Raw genomic sequence first — 18523 nt, 5'->3', positions numbered from 1 at the left:
TTTTAATTTTATTTTTCAAATGATTATTAATTTAAAATTTTTATTTATAAATTAAAATTACTATTTTATATTTTTAATAACTTTTTAAAAATTTAAATAGTTGTTTATAATAATATTTTGTTTAATAATAAAAATTTATACAAATTGTTCTATAATTTAATAATTTTTTGGTAGAATAAAATATTCATACACATATGTTTCCAATAGTATTAAAAAAAAACTTATTTTATTTATTTTATTTTTCTTAGTTGTTTTTTTTAATTTAATATTTCATATTTAAAAAATAATATAATTCTTTATATTGTCAAAGCGAGTGAAAAATATTTTTTGTCCTGTTTATAACACACCTGGTTGCTGGTCTTCTTTTCTCCCAAGTTAAAAACTCAATTCCTATGGGTCCATTTTTTTCAACAATTTCTCATTTCTCTATTATCATTTAAGAGTTGCTTTATAATTAAATTTTTTTATATATTTTTAGTTTTCAATTATCATTTAAGAGTTGCTTTAATTAAATTTTTTTATATTTTTAGTTTTCAATTTTTCATTATTACCTTCACTCATGGTTCATCCTCTATCTAAACAAGGTTTAGGTTTTTACATTATCTTTTAAACTTTCACTTTTTAACACCTATTCAAGTACTAGTTTCAAACTAAACCTATATTTTTTTTTTTCAAGTGTTGAAGATTCCACATTTTATCCTTTACCTTTAAGCTGAGTCTCATTGTCACATGTCTCACCACTTGCTACCTACCTATATATGCTTTAAACAGTGTATTTTGAAATTTCATAAACCTAATTTTAATTTTTTAATAACATGTAATCAAATTGAAAAATGTTAGCAAATATACATTATAATAAAACCATTAAATAATAATAAATTTAATAAAAAAATAATTGATTAAAATTGAAATCATCTTATAAGTTAAAAATTATTGTTATCCAAGATAATTTCTATTATAACTAATTTATAAAAATGATGTACGTTTGGCAAGTGTACCAATCGTAATTGTAGTAGTTTTCCTTTTCCCTAACTTCCTCCAATTTTCCTTTAATTTAATCTCTTTAAATCAGTCATAAAAGAGATCAATAACTGCTCCTGGAAACTTTCACAGCCCATGGAAAACTCCCCAGCCTGTGTTCTTCTCTGCTTTAATTCTGTTTTCTTACGTGAATCCACAGATTACTCCACAGGTTGTGAAACTGTTCACAGCTTGGTTGTTGAACTCTCTGGTTTCATCTTGGTATCTTGTACATCAATTCTTCCCAAATTGTGATTTTGACACTTAGAATCATTAATCTACAATAAAAACACAAAATGCCAATGTATGATCCGAAACAAAGATAATCCATGACTAAATCCTTCAATGAATGCAATTATACATGCAAATGACCTAAACTAAGACATGAATGCAATTACATTTACTCACACATCAAAAAACATTTTAACATATTTATTATTGATTTAGAATCAATAATAAAAAGGAGCTAAAATATTAGTAATTAATATTAAAGAGTAATATTTATTTTAATTTACAAATTAATTATAAATTTATATTAGTAACAAAAACTATTTTAAATATTAATAATTTTTAATTTATAAAAATAATTTTTAATTTAATTAATATAATAATTAATTATTTTTTAAAATTTAGTTGTTATTTAATAATTATGAGAATTGATTATTTAAGTTTTAAGAAACTAAATTATAAATAAAAAATTATAAAAAGGTTTGTTATTTCTGGGTGTTATCTAGAGAGCACGTGAGCATAATTACAACATACACTTGCTTTGCTTCTATTAGTGTAGAAACATACTGCTCTTGACTTAGTTGTTTTGGGCAAAATTAAGAAACATTTTTCTTGTTTTGAAATGAACAAAGCAAGACTGCCAATTATTATTTGTTACTGTCTCTGTATATCTATAATTCGAGATCCATAAATAAAGATGATAAGTGCTTAGTATGGAATGAAATTTAATATGCTATTTTGCATTGATATAAATTATGTTACTTCGTTTTAATCTATTTCCTTTGTATAGTATTCTTGTAACTTTGTTATGGTATAAAGTATGTGTGTTTTTAATTTAATTTAGCATATATTAATTATGCAATACATTTTTCCTGGCGTTAACTTCCTATATTGTTTGGTTTGGTTTGTTTAGCTTCTAATTATTGACTAAATTTATAATTTTCGTCCAAATCTAAGTATTTTCCTGTGTAATTATAAGGGATACACATGGTGTCTTGTCATCTCTAGAAGAACTTATTATTCAAATGGTTTGAAAAAGAAAAGTTAAACCTTCATAAAGAGCATTTGTGCTAGTAATATTGTGTTATTTGCTTTTAGATATTCTTAAAAACAAGATACTACAATTATTGTTTCAATACATATACGTAAAGTAACCTTTTATTAAATCAATTGTTTCAAGTAAAGCTGATAATAATTGCTTGTTTGACTCACTTAAAACATTATCCCTTTTAATACTTGTGATTATCATTTGACACAAGCAAATTTCTAAGAGATAACTATCACAAGCCTTTCCTTTTAATATATGGTGTATTTGTTGAAAGTTTTAGGGAAGAGAAAACAAATGAAACAAAAATAGATTTGTTCTGTCCACAAGATGACTTTATTTAGGTGTAATGTTGGGATAAGGCCTACAGAATGTATTTAATAACAAAAAAATTTATTTTAAGTTTTATAATTAAGAATTGTTGAAAATGTTTGTTAAACATCTTTTATTTAAATTAAATTTTAGGAAAAAAATTTAAATATATTTTATTAAATTATAATGTTTGATATTCTATCACAATTGTTTTATATAAAAGTGTATGATTAAATTCAAATGACAAGTTATTTTCACATTACATATCTCTTATATTTTCAAAATATATTTTCATAACTCAAAATTCTCAAGAATCATTATACTTAGACAATTTGTAGAAGGGAAGAAGAAGAATTTTTTTTATAAATGATTATTTTTTATGATGAAAGTTAAGATTTATGGACGATAAGAATGTAAACATATCTAGAAGTATTATATTTATGAGAAATTGTTAAAGAAAATTGTATTTGATGGCTAAATCAATATGAATAGGATAAAAAAAAGACAAACAAGAATAAATCAAATGTTTGTTTTCCTGTGCTTTACAAATTATCCTAGTCAAAATTATGACTCTAAAGTCACACAAAGAATTGTGAGATTATTTAAAAGGAGAATATAAAGGAAATAAAAATATTAGAAGCATGAAAGTGTTAAATTTGGATATATGCATGTTTCTCTTTGGATATGTTTTTCTATTTCTTGTTGCTACTTTTATTCTTGCTTTAGTAAATTTTTGGATATTCAATATTGATGTGTCCTTATTTTCCACAAATGTAACATGTAAAATTAAAAGTGCTAGTTGATTCATTTCTTTTATAGTATACCTCTTTTGATTACCTTTGTTACCTCTTCTCTTGAGAAAATTTTTCAATCTTTTTGAATAAAAGATTTAAATTTTCATTGTCATTGATCATAACCACTTCTTCATTTGAATCATCATTCTTTCGAGTGCTTGATTTCAATGCAATGTTCTTTACTTTTTTCTCACAATTCTCTTGTTCATCTCGATTTCATGCTCCATAAGCTTTCCAAATAGAGAGCCACTGGTCATTGTTTACAAGTCCTTAGATTCAAAGATTGTTGTAACCTTAGGTTGCAACTTCTATCTAGACACTCTAAGACTTTGATGCTAAGCTTTTTTTTGTCAACATCTCCCAAGTCAATGAGATGATTCACAATATGTGTTAACCTCTTTCGAACTTCAGTTATGGTTTCTTTAGGTTGTGTTTTGAACAACTCATTCTCTTGGATCAATGCATGTTTTCTTGCTCTTCTCACATCATTGGTTCCTTTACGTGTGACTTCAAGCACGTACCACATGTCCTTTGCAAACCTACATTAAGATACACTGAAAAACTCATATGAGTTTAATGCAAATGTCAAGATATTTTTGGCAATACATTCATATTGTGCCTTCATTAGAGGTTTCATGACTTATCAACCCCGTTTATTATCAACATGTCAAGGAATGAATGATCCATTCATGACAACACCCTAAATCCCTTGATCAATAGATTCTACAAATATTTTCATACATATTTTTCAAAATTATAAGTTCATACCACGAAACATAGGATGCCTATGAATAAAGGAATTTTCAAGAAAAGAGAGTTTGGTTTCAACCATTTGAAAAATATTTTAAGGATAAAACTTTGTGTAATTTTAAAGAACCTGCTCTTGATACCAATTGTATGTTGTATTAAAGCTGACAAAATCACGAAAATATTTCTCGAGACATATATTTTCATTGTCCTTAAGAACTTATATGTGATGTATTGCGTAAGTCCTCTAGGATACAACCAAAAGTTCCCAAAAAATTTGTAGTATCTCAAAAATAACAAGGATCTCTAAAAAGAGTATAAAATAACCCAAAATATTTTTGAAAAAAAAAAGAGAAAATGAATGATACTAAGAAGAAAAGAGAATGAAAGAATTTTGATTTTGATGTGATTTTCGAAATGGAGAAAAACCTCTGTTTATAGAGCTAGAAACTTGGTCAAAAATAGTTGCCACAATAATGAATAATAAAAGATTTAATATCATTACTATAAAATTCATAATAGATAAAGAAGATGTGGTTAATAGAATAAAATATACAATAAACAATATCAAATTGAATGAAGATGTGATTTTGCTAAAGAGAAAAAAAAATTAGGTTTACAAGCAAGAAAAATGAAAGAAATTAAGTATTATAATCAAATTTGAAATTTCAAATTCAAATAAACATGTTAAAACAACGAAGACTGTTATTTTCTTGATATTCTTTATTTAAATTAATTTCTAGAACATCTTTCTAAATTTTAAAAATATATTTTACATAAAAATAAAAATATATTTATTTATTATTTATATTTAAAAATAATTTTTTTTAAAATATTTGATATTATGCTACATTTTACTATATATTTTCAATTTATCGTGATATAAAGTTCTCAATATAATTTCAATAAAAAATTTTAGTTGTGATTTTTTATTTTAAAAATAGTTCAAATTGAATATATATATATATATATATATATATATATTTTATTTTTTTTATTTTTTTTACAATTCATAACACAATCTAAATTAAATTATTAACATTATCATAGTTTAACTTCACTTAAGGTTTAAGGTTTACAAAACTCTTAAAATTACAAAGCTCTTAAAATTACAAAGAACAAATCTATATTTCTAAAAGAAAAACTATAAATTCAAGAATGGATACCAGTATCATGTTTTCATGTATTGGTTAACTATAAAAACCGAATAATAATATTATATAAATCTATACAAGTAAACATTGATAATATAATTGTGGAGAACTATAATATTTAGTTATTAAAATGTATTTTATGGTTAAAATGTTTTAGTTTATTAAAGAATAATTTTATTTATATTACCTCCTAGTCGTGCTTACACCATCCAATCAATTGTCTACACCTCCGGTTCATTAATATTTTTTTACATTTTAGAAATAATATTTTTTGTACATTTTAGAAATAATATTTTTAATATGGTTAAAAATTGAGTAAATTTGGAGAAAAAATTATAAATGAAAAAAATGACATTTTTTGAAACGAAATTTTAAAATGTTATTCATTCTTTATTTTTCTATTTTATAATGATTTTTATTGCAATATCATTTTTGTAACATCCCAAAAATTATACAGTCATCAACTATATACTTAGAATAATCACATATATTAATATGGAAAAACAGTTTTAAAGCAAAGGAAACGAAAATTTCGAAAGTGGCCGAACGGCCATTGATGTATATAATTCAACGAGCGTTCACAAAAATAAATGAGGACGAACGGTTTACAAAAACCATTACCAAACGTCCTAATATTTACACAATCAAAAAGAGCGCTCGCTCACAGCCGCTCAGTCTCCTAACTACACTAACTAAAACCGAACGCCTTTACGGTTCGGCCTTCACTTTCACTTCTACAAGATTTTCTTTAGTTAGGATGTCTTCCTCAAGCGCTTGCTCCAAAGAAGCATCTCCCTCTGCTCACATCCACACGGATGATCATTGCAAGGACATGACGGATATACATATACAGACAACACAAAGGAAATTGCAAGGGTAAGCTTATTGAATTTAATTCAAGTCAAAACATACATTTCATACATATCAAATATATCAAATGAATCATAACACATACATTCAATTCATCCATAACTCAATCAAAATCCTGATACTAGACTGACCGTCCGGACTGTATGAAGTCTGTGTAGCTACGACGTCCGTGCACCCAGGTGGGATAGCTGTAATACTCGTCAGCAGCCACCTGAGGTTAGTCCGTTCTGTCCAAGTTACAGTTATGGACTAAGACCTCCTGCCATTCCCACACATGACATACCTATCTCTACTTGAGAACGGGCACTCACGGAATATCAGGATGACCCGCCAGCTAAGCTTGCCACATTCATACTTTACAAATCTCAATTTCCATTCAAGAGTCGTTCCTCCCTGGAACGCTCGTTCAAATTCAAAAATCATAATTTCATCTCTTACACCATTCGCACATCTTAATCTTTCCTCTTATTCACACTTTCATTCTTAGTTCCATTTTCATAAAAAGACGAACGTCCAGCCCTCTTTGTAATAGAGGACGAACGTTAATAGATCTATTGGACGAACGCTATTTAAATTTATGGACGAACGATTATGGGAATTCAGGACGGACGCTATTTCAATTCAGGACGGACGCTATTTCAATTCAGGACGAACGCTATTATAGCTCGTTGCAATTTACGGAAAGGACGAGCGTTCGGTATAGGACCGAGCGCTACTTAGCATTTACACTTTTAGGACGAGCGTTCGGTCTAAGACCGAGCGCCACTTAGGACGTACGCTTTTAGGTCGAGGCTATCCGCTGATTCAAAATCATAGAAAATTTGGAATTTATATAAGATGAGATACTTAAAGTTTATGTTTTAATAATTTGACTAAGAGTTCAAAGAGATATTTTCAGGCTTCTCAAATTCTCACCCAACACTCAGGATGCCTACGTTTGGCCGAACGCTCAAACGTAAAACTATATTTAAGAGGGCGTTCGTCCTCAAGGATAATCCTTTCCAATTGAAAGGGTTTGACTGTTTCAAAGAATTTACTAGAAATACCGAACGGTAAAAGACCGTTTCGATAACGAACGTTCATTTTCATAAGATTTAGATATTCAAACTCACATTTCAGTATACAAATATTTTCCAGTATAGGCTTTCATACATCAATTTACTCCAAATCATAGTACCAATCCATACATTTTCATACATCATCTCATCATACAACTCATTTTTCAATTAAATCAAACCATAGAACATTACATCATTTTCATACATCATTTCGGAATCATTTTCATATACCAACAGTCCAATATCATGAATCGTAGTTCAAGCATCACACAAACGCACATGCAGTACAGAAATTCACATGAATTAAATCTAATAAACTTCCCTTACCCGGATTCAGTAGTGATCGTTCTAAATGAGTGGATCTTGATTTGTCTAAAAGAGGTTCTCTCAACGTTTCAATTAAGCTTCCAACTAAACTAACCAAAAGAAAATGAAAAGCTTAGTCTACACCGCTGCATGCAACTGAATACAGTTTACAGGACTCCAGAAACGAGCGTCCAAGTGAAACTTACCAGAACCAGAAGTTGTTCGGCTTAAAATGAAGCTCGCGGTGTAGGGAACGTTCCTACGGTGCTGAAACGTGAACGGAGCAAAAGATGGTAAGTTGCAGAAGAGAGAAGGATAATGGTTTTTAGAGAGAAGGTAGAGGATTTTGGAAGATCAGAAATTTTTAGGGAAGAAGATGAAGTGTGCAGAGAAAGGGGAAGAGTTTTCCAGAAATCAATTTTCTCTTCCCAGGCAGGACGTGCGTCCATTCCTCTGCTGCCACATGTCTTCCATTAACGTTTTGGAACGCTCCAAAAATGACATCTGGCCGTTGCATGCAAAGTGAGTACGTGTGTGTCTTTAATGGCACTGAACACGTGTCACGGGCATTAATGGAAACAGAGTGGTGATTCAGCAGTGAATTTAATGGACGTGACAATCCCCCTAACTACACAAATTTTCGTCCTCGAAAATTAAATCTTACCAGCAAATAGATGAAGGTATAATTCTCTCATGGCATCCTCAACTTCCCAAGTAGAATCGCCAGTCTTGTCGTCCCATATCACTTTCACCAACCGAACGTCCTTTCCTTTGTATAACTTAGTGCGAACGTCTTCAATGCGAACCGGCTTCATTTCCAGCGTTCGGTCTTGTCGAAGACGAACGTCCTCTAGCTCCAATATGTGTGAGGGATCCGATATGTATTTCCGGAGTTGAGAAACGTGAAACACCGGATGAAGGTTGGACAATTGTGGAGGTAAAGCCATTTCGTATGCAATTGGTCCAATCTTCCTTGTGATCTGGTACGACCCCACGAACTTGGGAGATAATTTCTTTGATCGTAACGCTCTGCCTACTCCAGTAGTTGGATTAATCCTTAGAAAAACGTGATCGCCAGCTTTGAACTCCAAGGGTCGTCTCCTCTTATCTGCGTATGACTTCTGCCTGCTTCTGGATGTCTTCAATCTCGCTTGAATTAACTTCACCTTTTCAGTCGTTTGTTGAATGAGCTCCGGTCCCGTTAATACATTCTCTCCTTCTTGAAACCAGCAAAGTGGTGTGCGGCATTTACGTCCGTAAAGAGCTTCGAAGGGAGTCATTCCAATGCTGGACTGGAAGCTGTTGTTGTAGGTGAACTCCACTAACGACAATACATCATCCCAAACGCCTATATGATCGAGTACGCACGTCCTCAATAAGTCCTCGAGCGTCTGAATCGTTCTCTTGGATTGACCGTCCGTCTGAGGATGGTACGCTGAACTCATTTGGAGTTTGCTGCCCAGTTCGCTTTGTAACGACTGCCAAAACCGAGAGGTGAATCTTGTGTCTCGGTTAGAGATGATGCTGGACGGCACTCCATGCAGACGAACGATCTCCTTGATGTAGAGCTTTGCCAAGTTGGTCAACGACATCTTCAGGTTGATGGCTAGGAAGTGAGCACTCTTTGTTAGACGATCCACTATCACCCAAATGGAATCGTGATTCTTGACCGTGCGAGGCATGTGAGTCACGAAGTCCATTGAAATGTTGTCCCACTTCCATTCGGGAATCTCCAAAGGTTGTAGTAGGCCGCCCGGTCTTTGGTATTCAGCTTTCGCTCGTTGACAAGTTAAACATGACGCCACGAAGCGAGCGACGTCACTCTTCATCCCAGGCCACCAAAACGACTTCCTGAGGTCTTGATACATCTTAGTCATGCCAGGGTGCATGCTAAGACGGCTGTGATGTCCTTCTTCCAGGATAATCCTCTTTAGCTCGCCATCATTCGGGACGCACGTCCTATCCATATAACGTAGAAGACCGTCCGTCCCGGTGTTGAAATGCTTAGCCTTATCTGTACCGAGCGCGTTTAAGATCAACACCAAATCTTCATCCTCCCTTTGCTTCATCCTGATTCGGTCGAATACGTTACTTGCTATTCTGAGGTTGCAGCATCTAATGTTGTTCGGCTCCAACTCGAACTGCAACCTTAGGTCTCTAAAATTCTCCACCAAGCTAAATTCTCTAACCATCATGGACGAGACATGCACCACTTTCCTGCTTAACGCATCTGCCACAACGTTCGCTTTTCCAGGGTGATACAGCAACTCGAAGTCATAATCCTTTAGGAATTCCAGCCACCTCCGCTGCCTCATATTCAATTCCTTTTGATCAAAGAGGTACTTGAGACTCTTATGATCACTGAAGACTTGGAAAACGGATCCATACAAGTAGTGCCTCCAAATCTTTAAAGCAAAAACGACCGCTGCCAGCTCCAGGTCGTGCGTTGGATAATTCCTCTCATGTATTTTCAATTGTCGAGAGGCGTACGCTACCACTCGTTTGCCTTGCATCAATACACAGCCCAAACCTTGTAGAGACGCATCACAGTATACTTCAAAAGATTTGGCCGTGTCCGAAATCACCAAAACTGGGGCGCTCGTCAACATCCGTTTCAACTCCTGAAAGTTGGATTCACACCGATCGGTCCAAGCGAACGGGTGATCTTTCCTGGTCAGCTGAGTTAACGGTGCTACTATCTTAGAAAATCCTTCTATGAAACGCCTATAGTAGCCCGCAAGTCCCACAAAGCTTCTAACTTCTATTACTGAACGTGGACTTTCCCATTCCAATATCGCTCGCACCTTGGCCGGATCAACTGAAATCCCCCCAGCGGACACAACGTGACCCAAGAATTGCACTTCCTCCATCCAGAATTCACATTTGGATAACTTAGCGTACATTTCTTTTTCTCTCAACACTCGAAGTACCAACCTTAAGTGCTCTTCATGTTCTTCGCAGCTCTTGGAGTAGATGAGAATATCGTCAATGAACACCACCACAAACTTGTCCAAGTACGACCTGAAGATCCTTTTCATATAGTCCATGAAGACTGCTGGAGCGTTCGTCACACCGAACGGCATGACCACGTACTCGTAATGTCCATAACGTGAACGGAATGCCGTCTTCTGAATGTCTCCTTCCTTAACCCGAATCTGGTGGTATCCCGATCTTAGATCAATCTTTGAGAAGACGCTCGCTCCATGTAATTGATCCAGTAGATCGTCAATGCGAGGCAGTGGGTATTTATTCTTGATGGTCAGCTTATTCAATTGACGATAGTCAATGCATAGTCGAGAGCTGCCATCCTTTTTCTTCACCAACAGCACGGGCGCTCCCCAAGGTGACACGCTTGGACGGATGAACCTCTTGTCCATTAAATCTTCTATTTGTTGTTTAAGTTCAACCAATTCAGCTGGTGCCATCCGGTAAGGTTGAACGGATATGGGAGCCGCGGTCGTTACCAGATCAATGGTAAACTCCACTTCACGAACGGGAGGAAATCCAGGCACCTCATCTGGGAAGACGTCCGGAAATTCATCTACTACCGAACGTGCTTCTCTCCACTTAGAATGCGTTCGTTCAGAACCTTCAGATTCATTATCCGCGTGAGTCATGATCAAAAAGCAACTGGCGCCTTCCATTATATCTTCCTTCAACTGACCGAGCGTCACACCCAAGTCTTCTTCATAATCTTCAGGAAAAATTAATTCCTTGGCTCCACAATCTATGAGAATGTGATTGGTAGTCAGCCAATCCATTCCCAGAATCACTTCTAAGTCCTTGAGAGGTAAACATATGAGGTTCACCTTGTATCTATGCCCTTCAACCTCTAGAGGACATCTAACACACACTGTAGACGTTCTCACTTCACCAGCCGCTGGGGTTGACACCACCAGGTCGAACTGCATTTCACTCTCTGCTAACCCTAGTTTTTCAACGCACGCCTTCGAGATGAAGGAGTGTGTTGCCCCCGAATCATATAACACGCAGCAATGAATTCCATGAACTAAGCAGGTACCAGTGACGAGCGTACCTGAGCTCGCTGCCTCTGCACCAGTGATCGCATACACACGCCCAACAGCTTGGGCTCGTCCACCTCTCCCTTGCTAATTCCTTCCAGCGTTCGGCGGCCTCATCACTGCACGTCCACCCATATTACACTCGTTCTCCAGGTGGTCATGTCTTCTACAACGAGTGCAATATTTTACTCCTACCAGTTGAGGACAAACTGATTTGTAATGGGGTCCTCCACATTGAAAACACCTTACTGCCCCTGATTGTCCTGACTGTCCAGCAACTACCACTGCTTGCGATCCACTTGACTGTCCTGGACGCGCATATGGAGTACTATTCCGAGTCAGATTTGGTCTTGTTAATATCGGTCCCCTGGAAGTCTGTTGCTTCTTACGCTGTTCGGCTTCAGCCATGTTCTTTTCCAACACCTTTGCTCTCTCAACCATTGCAGGAAATGAACGGATACACAGGCTGGAGATTAACACCTTTAGATCGCTCCTCAAACCATTCTCAAATTTCCTACACTGCCATTCCGCACTGGTTGCCATGGTATTAAAACGAACCAAGTGTTTAAACTTGTTCGTATACTCAGAAACAGTCATCCCTCCTTGTGTCAACTGTAGAAACTCCACCTCTTTGGCGAAACGGACGCTATCTGGAAAATATTCTTCATAGAATTTGCTCCTGAAAACTTCCCAAGTAATAGGACTGTGAGCGTCCGTTAATATGGCCCTCACGCTCGCCCACCAGTGGCTCGCTTCTCCAGTCAGAAGATATTCGGTGAATGCTAAGCGGTTCTCATCTGGGCACATCTTAGCGTTGTAAATTCTTTCCATGTCACGCAGCCATTGGTCTGCCTCATCAGGAAGGCACGTCCCACTGAACTTGACTGGTCGGTGTTGAAGGAAGCTTTCCAAACTCCACTCAACATGTGTCGTAGCATTAGAAGAGGATGCCCCCGGCGTGCCCCTGGTTGCAACAAGAATTTCCATCAATTGCCGCTGTGTAGTCTCAGAGCTGGCGCGAGCGGCCTCCAAGCTCTGCATGGCGTTCTGATTCTGCTGCATCAGCGTGGCATTCTGCTCCATTAAAGTAGTATTTTGCTGCTGCAGTCTATCAATCACAGTCTCCATCAACCTTGCGCTGTTAGACGTATCGGGCTCGTTAGGCTGAGGAGGAGGAGGAAGTCTAGGCGCCATGTATTCTCTGGACCAGAGAAAACGAACGTTAGTTATGTTCAAGAGTTAAAAATAATAACTCATTAAACACACAATAAGTACACAGCTGAAACGCAGTGCAATCATAACCTACAATGTCCTTTAATAGAACAAAACTGCTCTGATACCAATAATGTAACATCCCAAAAATTATACAGTCATCAACTATATACTTAGAATAATCACATATATTAATATGGCAAAACAGTTTTAAAGCAAAGGAAACGAAAATTTCGAAAGTGGCCGAACGACCATTCATGTATATAATTCAACGAGCGTTCACAAAAATAAATGAGGACGAACGGTTTACAAAAACCATTACCAAACGTCCTAATATTTACACAATCAAAAAGAGCGCTCGCTCACAGCCGCTCAGTCTCCTAACTACACTAACTAAAACCGAACGCCTTTACGGTTCGGCCTTCACTTCCACTTCTACAAGATTTTCTTTAGTTAGGATGTCTTCCTCAAGCGCTTGCTCCAAAGAAGCATCTCCCTCTGCTCACATCCACACGGATGATCATTGCAAGGACATGACAGATATACATATACAGACAACACAAAGGAAATTGCAAGGGTAAGCTTATTGAATTTAATTCAAGTCAAAACATACATTTCATACATATCAAATATATCAAATGAATCATAACACATACATTCAATTCATCCATAACTCAATCAAAATCCTGATACTAGACCGACCGTCCGGACTGTATGAAGTCTGTGTAGCTACGACGTCCGTGCACCCAGGTGGGATAGCTGTAATACTCGTCAGCAGCCACCTGAGGTTAGTCCGTTCTGTCCAAGTTACAGTTATGGACTAAGACCTCCTGCCATTCCCACACATGACATACCTATCTCTACTTGAGAACGGGCACTCACGGAATATCAGGATGACCCGCCAGCTAAGCTTGCCACATTCATACTTTACAAATCTCAATTTCCATTCAAGAGTCGTTCCTCCCTGGAACGCTCGTTCAAATTCAAAAATCATAATTTCATCTCTTACACCATTCGCACATCTTAATCTTTCCTCTTATTCACACTTTCATTCTTAGTTCCACTTTCATAAAAAGACGAACGTCCAGCCCTCTTTGTAATAGAGGACGAACGTTAATAGATCTATTGGACGAACGCTATTTAAATTTATGGACGAACGATTATGGGAATTCAGGACGGACGCTATTTCAATTCAGGACGGACGCTATTTCAAGTCAGGACGGACGCTATTTCAATTCAGGACGAACGCTATTATAGCTCGTTGCAATTTACGGAAAGGACGAGCGTTCGGTATAGGACCGAGCGCTACTTAGCATTTACACTTTTAGGACGAGCGTCCGGTCTAAGACCGAGCGCCACTTAGGACGTACTCTTTTAGGTCGAGGCTATCCGCTGATTCAAAATCATAGAAAATTTGGAATTTATATAAGATGAGATACTTAAAGTTTATGTTTTAATAATTTGACTAAGAGTTCAAAGAGATATTTTCAGGCTTCTCAAATTCTCACCCAACACTCAGGATGCCTACGTTTGGCCGAACGCTCAAACGTAAAACTATATTTAAGAGGGCGTTCGTCCTCAAGGATAATCCTTTCCAATTGAAAGGGTTCGACTGTTTCAAAGAATTTACTAGAAATACCGAACGGTAAAAGACCGTTTCGATAACGAACGTTCATTTTCATAAGATTTAGATATTCAAACTCACATTTCAGTATACAAATATTTTCCAGTATAGGCTTTCATACATCAATTTACTCCAAATCATAGTACAAATCCATACATTTTCATACATCATCTCATCATACAACTCATTTTTCAATTAAATCAAACCATAGAACATTACATCATTTTCATACATCATTTCAGAATCATTTTCATATACCAACAGTCCAATATCATGAATCGTAGTTCAAGCATCACACAAACGCACATGCAGTACAGAAATTCACATGAATTAAATCTAATAAATTTCCCTTACCCGGATTCAGTAGTGATCGTTCTAAATGAGTGGATCTTGATTTGTCTAAAAGAGGTTCTCTCAACGTTTCTCTTAAGCTTCCAACTAAACTAACCAAAAGAAAATGAAAAGCTTAGTCTACACCGCTGCATGCAACTGAATACAGTTTACAGGACTCCAGAAACGAGCGTCCAAGTGAAACTTACCAGAACCGGAAGTTGTTCGACTTAAAATGAAGCTCGCGGTGTAGGGAACGTTCCTACGGTGCTGAAACATGAACGGAGCAAAAGATGGTAAGTTGCAGAAGAGAGAAGGATAATGGTTTTTAGAGAGAAGGTAGAGGATTTTGGAAGATCAGAAATTTTTAGGGAAGAAGATGAAGTGTGCAGAGAAAGGGGAAGAGTTTTCCAGAAATCAATTTTCTCTTCCCAGGCAGGACGTGCGTCCATTCCTCTGCTGCCACATGTCTTCCATTAACGTTTTGGAACGCTCCAAAAATGACATCTGGCTGTTGCATGCAAAGTGAGTACGTGTGTGTCTTTAATGACACTGAACACGTGTCACGGGCATTAATGGAAACAGAGTGGTGATTCAGCAGTGAATTTAATGGACGTGACAATTTTAATTTAAAAATGTTATTAACCTTAATATGCTTTATCTTAATGTTTTAGGAATTACAGTTAATTCAATTCATTCACTGGATAGTTAAAAAAGAAAATAGTTTTAAAAGTGAATTAGAGGTGATGAGTGGGTTGTAAATAGATATAATTCATAATAGGAAGGTGTTGGAATTAATTATCAAGATGAGCTAACGAATTTAATTTTGAGCTTAAATTATCTAAGGAGAATTTGGGACAATTTTATTTATATTCAAGAGGAAATTATTAAATTGAAATTGAATCTTGTGTTTGACTTTAAACTTTATCAATTAAAAATAAATAATTAAACCAAAATAGACTTTATTTAATTTATCAAAACATGTTTTTGATAACAATAATCATTAATAAAGTTGATAAATATTGAAATATTTATTTAATAAAAAATATTATCTATTTTTCGAATTTTTATTTTTAAAAAGATATTATTATTCAGTAATAAAATATTTCCTTTTTATGATAAAAGAGTAAAAAATGGTAGAAAGAAAGATGCATGCTTGTTTCTGTAGTTTACACGTAGTACAAGCTGAACAACTCACGAATTGACACCAGAAAAAAGAATCACGAATATGCTCCCAGCTCAACTCTTGTCCCGATTCTCGTGGCAACTCTTCCTCTTCTTCTAAATCAACGATCACCGTTTCATCTTCCCATCCAACGGTTCTCCTTCATTCTCTCCCTCCCCAATATTAGGGTTTCGTTTTCTTCATCTTCGGACACTTCCCACATTTTCTCCTCTTCTCCCTCCTTCAGTTTTCTCGCAAAAATCATGGTGAAAGGTCCAGGTCTCTACACTGACATCGGCAAGAGAGCTCGAGGTAGCTGGTTTTTCCTTTCAAACCATTCAGTGAATTCAGTTTTCATTTATCTCTCTCTCCCTTTTTCCCCCATTTTCATGCACTAATCTGCGTGAATATCTCACTTATACTGATGATTGCTACTCAGATCTTCTGTTCAAGGATTATCAGAATGACCACAAGTTCACCATCACCACTCACACTTCTACTGGAGTGGTAATAATTGTTTGTCTTTGTGTAGTGATTTTATTGTTTAAACTTGATGGAAAACGTATTGTTTTTGTTTTCGTATATTGGTTACTCTTTAAGTTTCATTGCTTTTTCTACATTTTCATTGGAACCTTGTCTTGTTGGAGTTAGAAGTTTTGCATGTTGTTCTGTCTGATTATTTTGCAATAATTGGCAGTAATTTGAAAATGATTCAAGAAACTAGAGAAGCCTTTTCATTTGAGATTATGTTTTGTTAGCTTGAAATCTGGATTTAATACTCTGTTGTAATAGCTTAGGTCTCGTTGCACTGACTATTTCGCTGGCTTTATGTGTTCAGGAAATTACTTCAACTGGAGTCAGGAAGGGTGAGTTATATTTGGCCGATATCAGCACTAAGCTGAAGAACAAGAACATCACATCTGATATCAAAGTGGACACTAACTCAAGTGTAAGTTGAAATTTATTGGTGAAGTAGATTTGAATTAGAAAACTAGCCATTTCTTTCAGACCTGTTGGATGTAATAAAAAGGTTTTTTAATTGTAGATGGACAATATTTTTGCCTTGTGATTAATAACCGGTTATTCGCTTTATTTATTGTATTATGGGTTTGCAGATTTGTTATTTGCGTAGTTTGTATTACTGTGCTTGATCACTTTACAATTGAATTGACTATTGTACACTCAGAGTGTCATGAAAAAAAAAATCCGATGAGTAGCTGGTTAGAGACATATGATACATTGCTCATCTGACTGAATACTTTTCAGCTACGTACAACCATTACCGTGGATGAACCCGCTCCTGGACTCAAGGCAATTTTTAGCTTTATTTTTCCAGATCAGAAATCTGGCAAGGTAAAAGGCATTTTCCTTTGCTCTATCTTGCGAAGTATTTATGCAATATGGGTTTCTGTTTTCTTAAATTCACTTAATGCAGGCAATAATAATATTTCTAGTTATCCTGGATAATGATATCTGCTGAATTGTCCATGGTTTAACAGGTGGAACTCCAGTACCTGCACGAGTATGCTGGAATCAGCACCAGCATTGGATTGACAGCAAATCCCATTGTTAACTTCTCTGGTGTGGTTGGAAATAATTTGGTCGCTGTGGGGACAGATCTTTCATTTGATACTGCGTCCGGCAACTTTACTAAATACAATGCTGGGCTGAATATTACACATGCTGACCTCATTGCATCTCTAACTCTGTAAGGATCTAATCCCAAGGCCACCAATTTTAGAGAGGGTTATCGATATATTGTTTTCATCTTGAATTGATCTGATGATTCATCTGTTCCTTTTTCTTAATATAGAAATGATAAAGGTGATACCCTCAATGCCTCATATTACCACATTGTAAGCCCGTTGACTAACACTGCCGTTGGCGCGGAGCTTTCACATAACTTTTCCAGCAATGAGAATTCACTCACCATTGGTACACAACATGCTCTGGACCCGTTAACGCACTTGAAAGCTCGGGTGAACAACTATGGTCTGGCAAGTGCTCTGATTCAGCATGACTGGAATCCAAAAACTCGTTTCTCTCTTGTTGGGGAGGTGGATACTGGGGCCATCGGAAAGAGTGCAAAGGTTGGTCTTGCTGTGGCCTTGAAACCTTAGATTTAGGTTTCACTTGTGGAGGTAATAAGTAATTGTAGGGTTTCGATTTCCGAATGAACCTTTGGTCCTTCATTCTGGAGCTATATCAATTTCTTGATATATTGGTGGGCTCGAGTGTACAATCAATAAGCACAAACAAAACTTCAATTTGTACTTAACAGATCCACTCGAATTTTATTGATTTGGGGGCACCTTTGCGTAAGTTTTTTCGGCATGGAAGGTGATTAATTTCAATATAATTTGGGGTGTACATCAAAGGTTTGATTAGATGGCTGGCGCGTGTTTGGTAATATTTAGTTTTCTTGGTTTTATATTTGAAATCATCCAGATTTTTAATGTATCTATTAAGATGCTCATTACACAAAACGACCCGAATGAGAAACCGATTTAGACAAGGATTAATTAAAATTTATTCCAACTAGTTAAAGTCTTTAAAGAGATCTGAAGTTTGATTTTCTCCAACCTTTTAAGGGGGAAGATGTACTAAATCGAGCAAGAGAGCCTCTCATCTGTTGG

The 18523-nt window shown here is 35.6% G+C and overlaps 2 protein-coding genes across 2 annotated transcripts; one reads left to right on the top strand and one right to left on the bottom strand.

Moving 5' to 3' along the window:
* Positions 1–11643: 11643 nt before the first annotated feature.
* Positions 11644–12750, bottom strand: LOC128194949 (uncharacterized). Its single transcript, XM_052871545.1, has one exon. The coding sequence runs from the start codon at positions 12748–12750 to the stop codon at positions 11644–11646; it is 1107 nt and encodes a 368-aa protein (XP_052727505.1).
* Positions 12751–16045: 3295 nt separating this feature from the next.
* Positions 16046–18274, top strand: LOC108325968 (mitochondrial outer membrane protein porin of 36 kDa). Its single transcript, XM_017559187.2, has 6 exons — positions 16046–16199; positions 16327–16394; positions 16726–16836; positions 17154–17240; positions 17387–17595; positions 17701–18274. The coding sequence occupies exons 1-6, from the start codon at positions 16151–16153 to the stop codon at positions 18005–18007; spliced, it is 831 nt and encodes a 276-aa protein (XP_017414676.2). The 5' UTR covers positions 16046–16150; the 3' UTR covers positions 18008–18274.
* Positions 18275–18523: the final 249 nt, after the last annotated feature.

The sequence above is a fragment of the Vigna angularis genome, chromosome 1 (assembly GCF_016808095.1).
Source record: "Vigna angularis cultivar LongXiaoDou No.4 chromosome 1, ASM1680809v1, whole genome shotgun sequence".
NCBI classification, from domain to species: Eukaryota; Viridiplantae; Streptophyta; class Magnoliopsida; order Fabales; family Fabaceae; genus Vigna; species Vigna angularis.
Note: the sequence above shows the minus strand (reverse complement) of the source record. Positions and strands in the feature narration are given on the sequence as shown.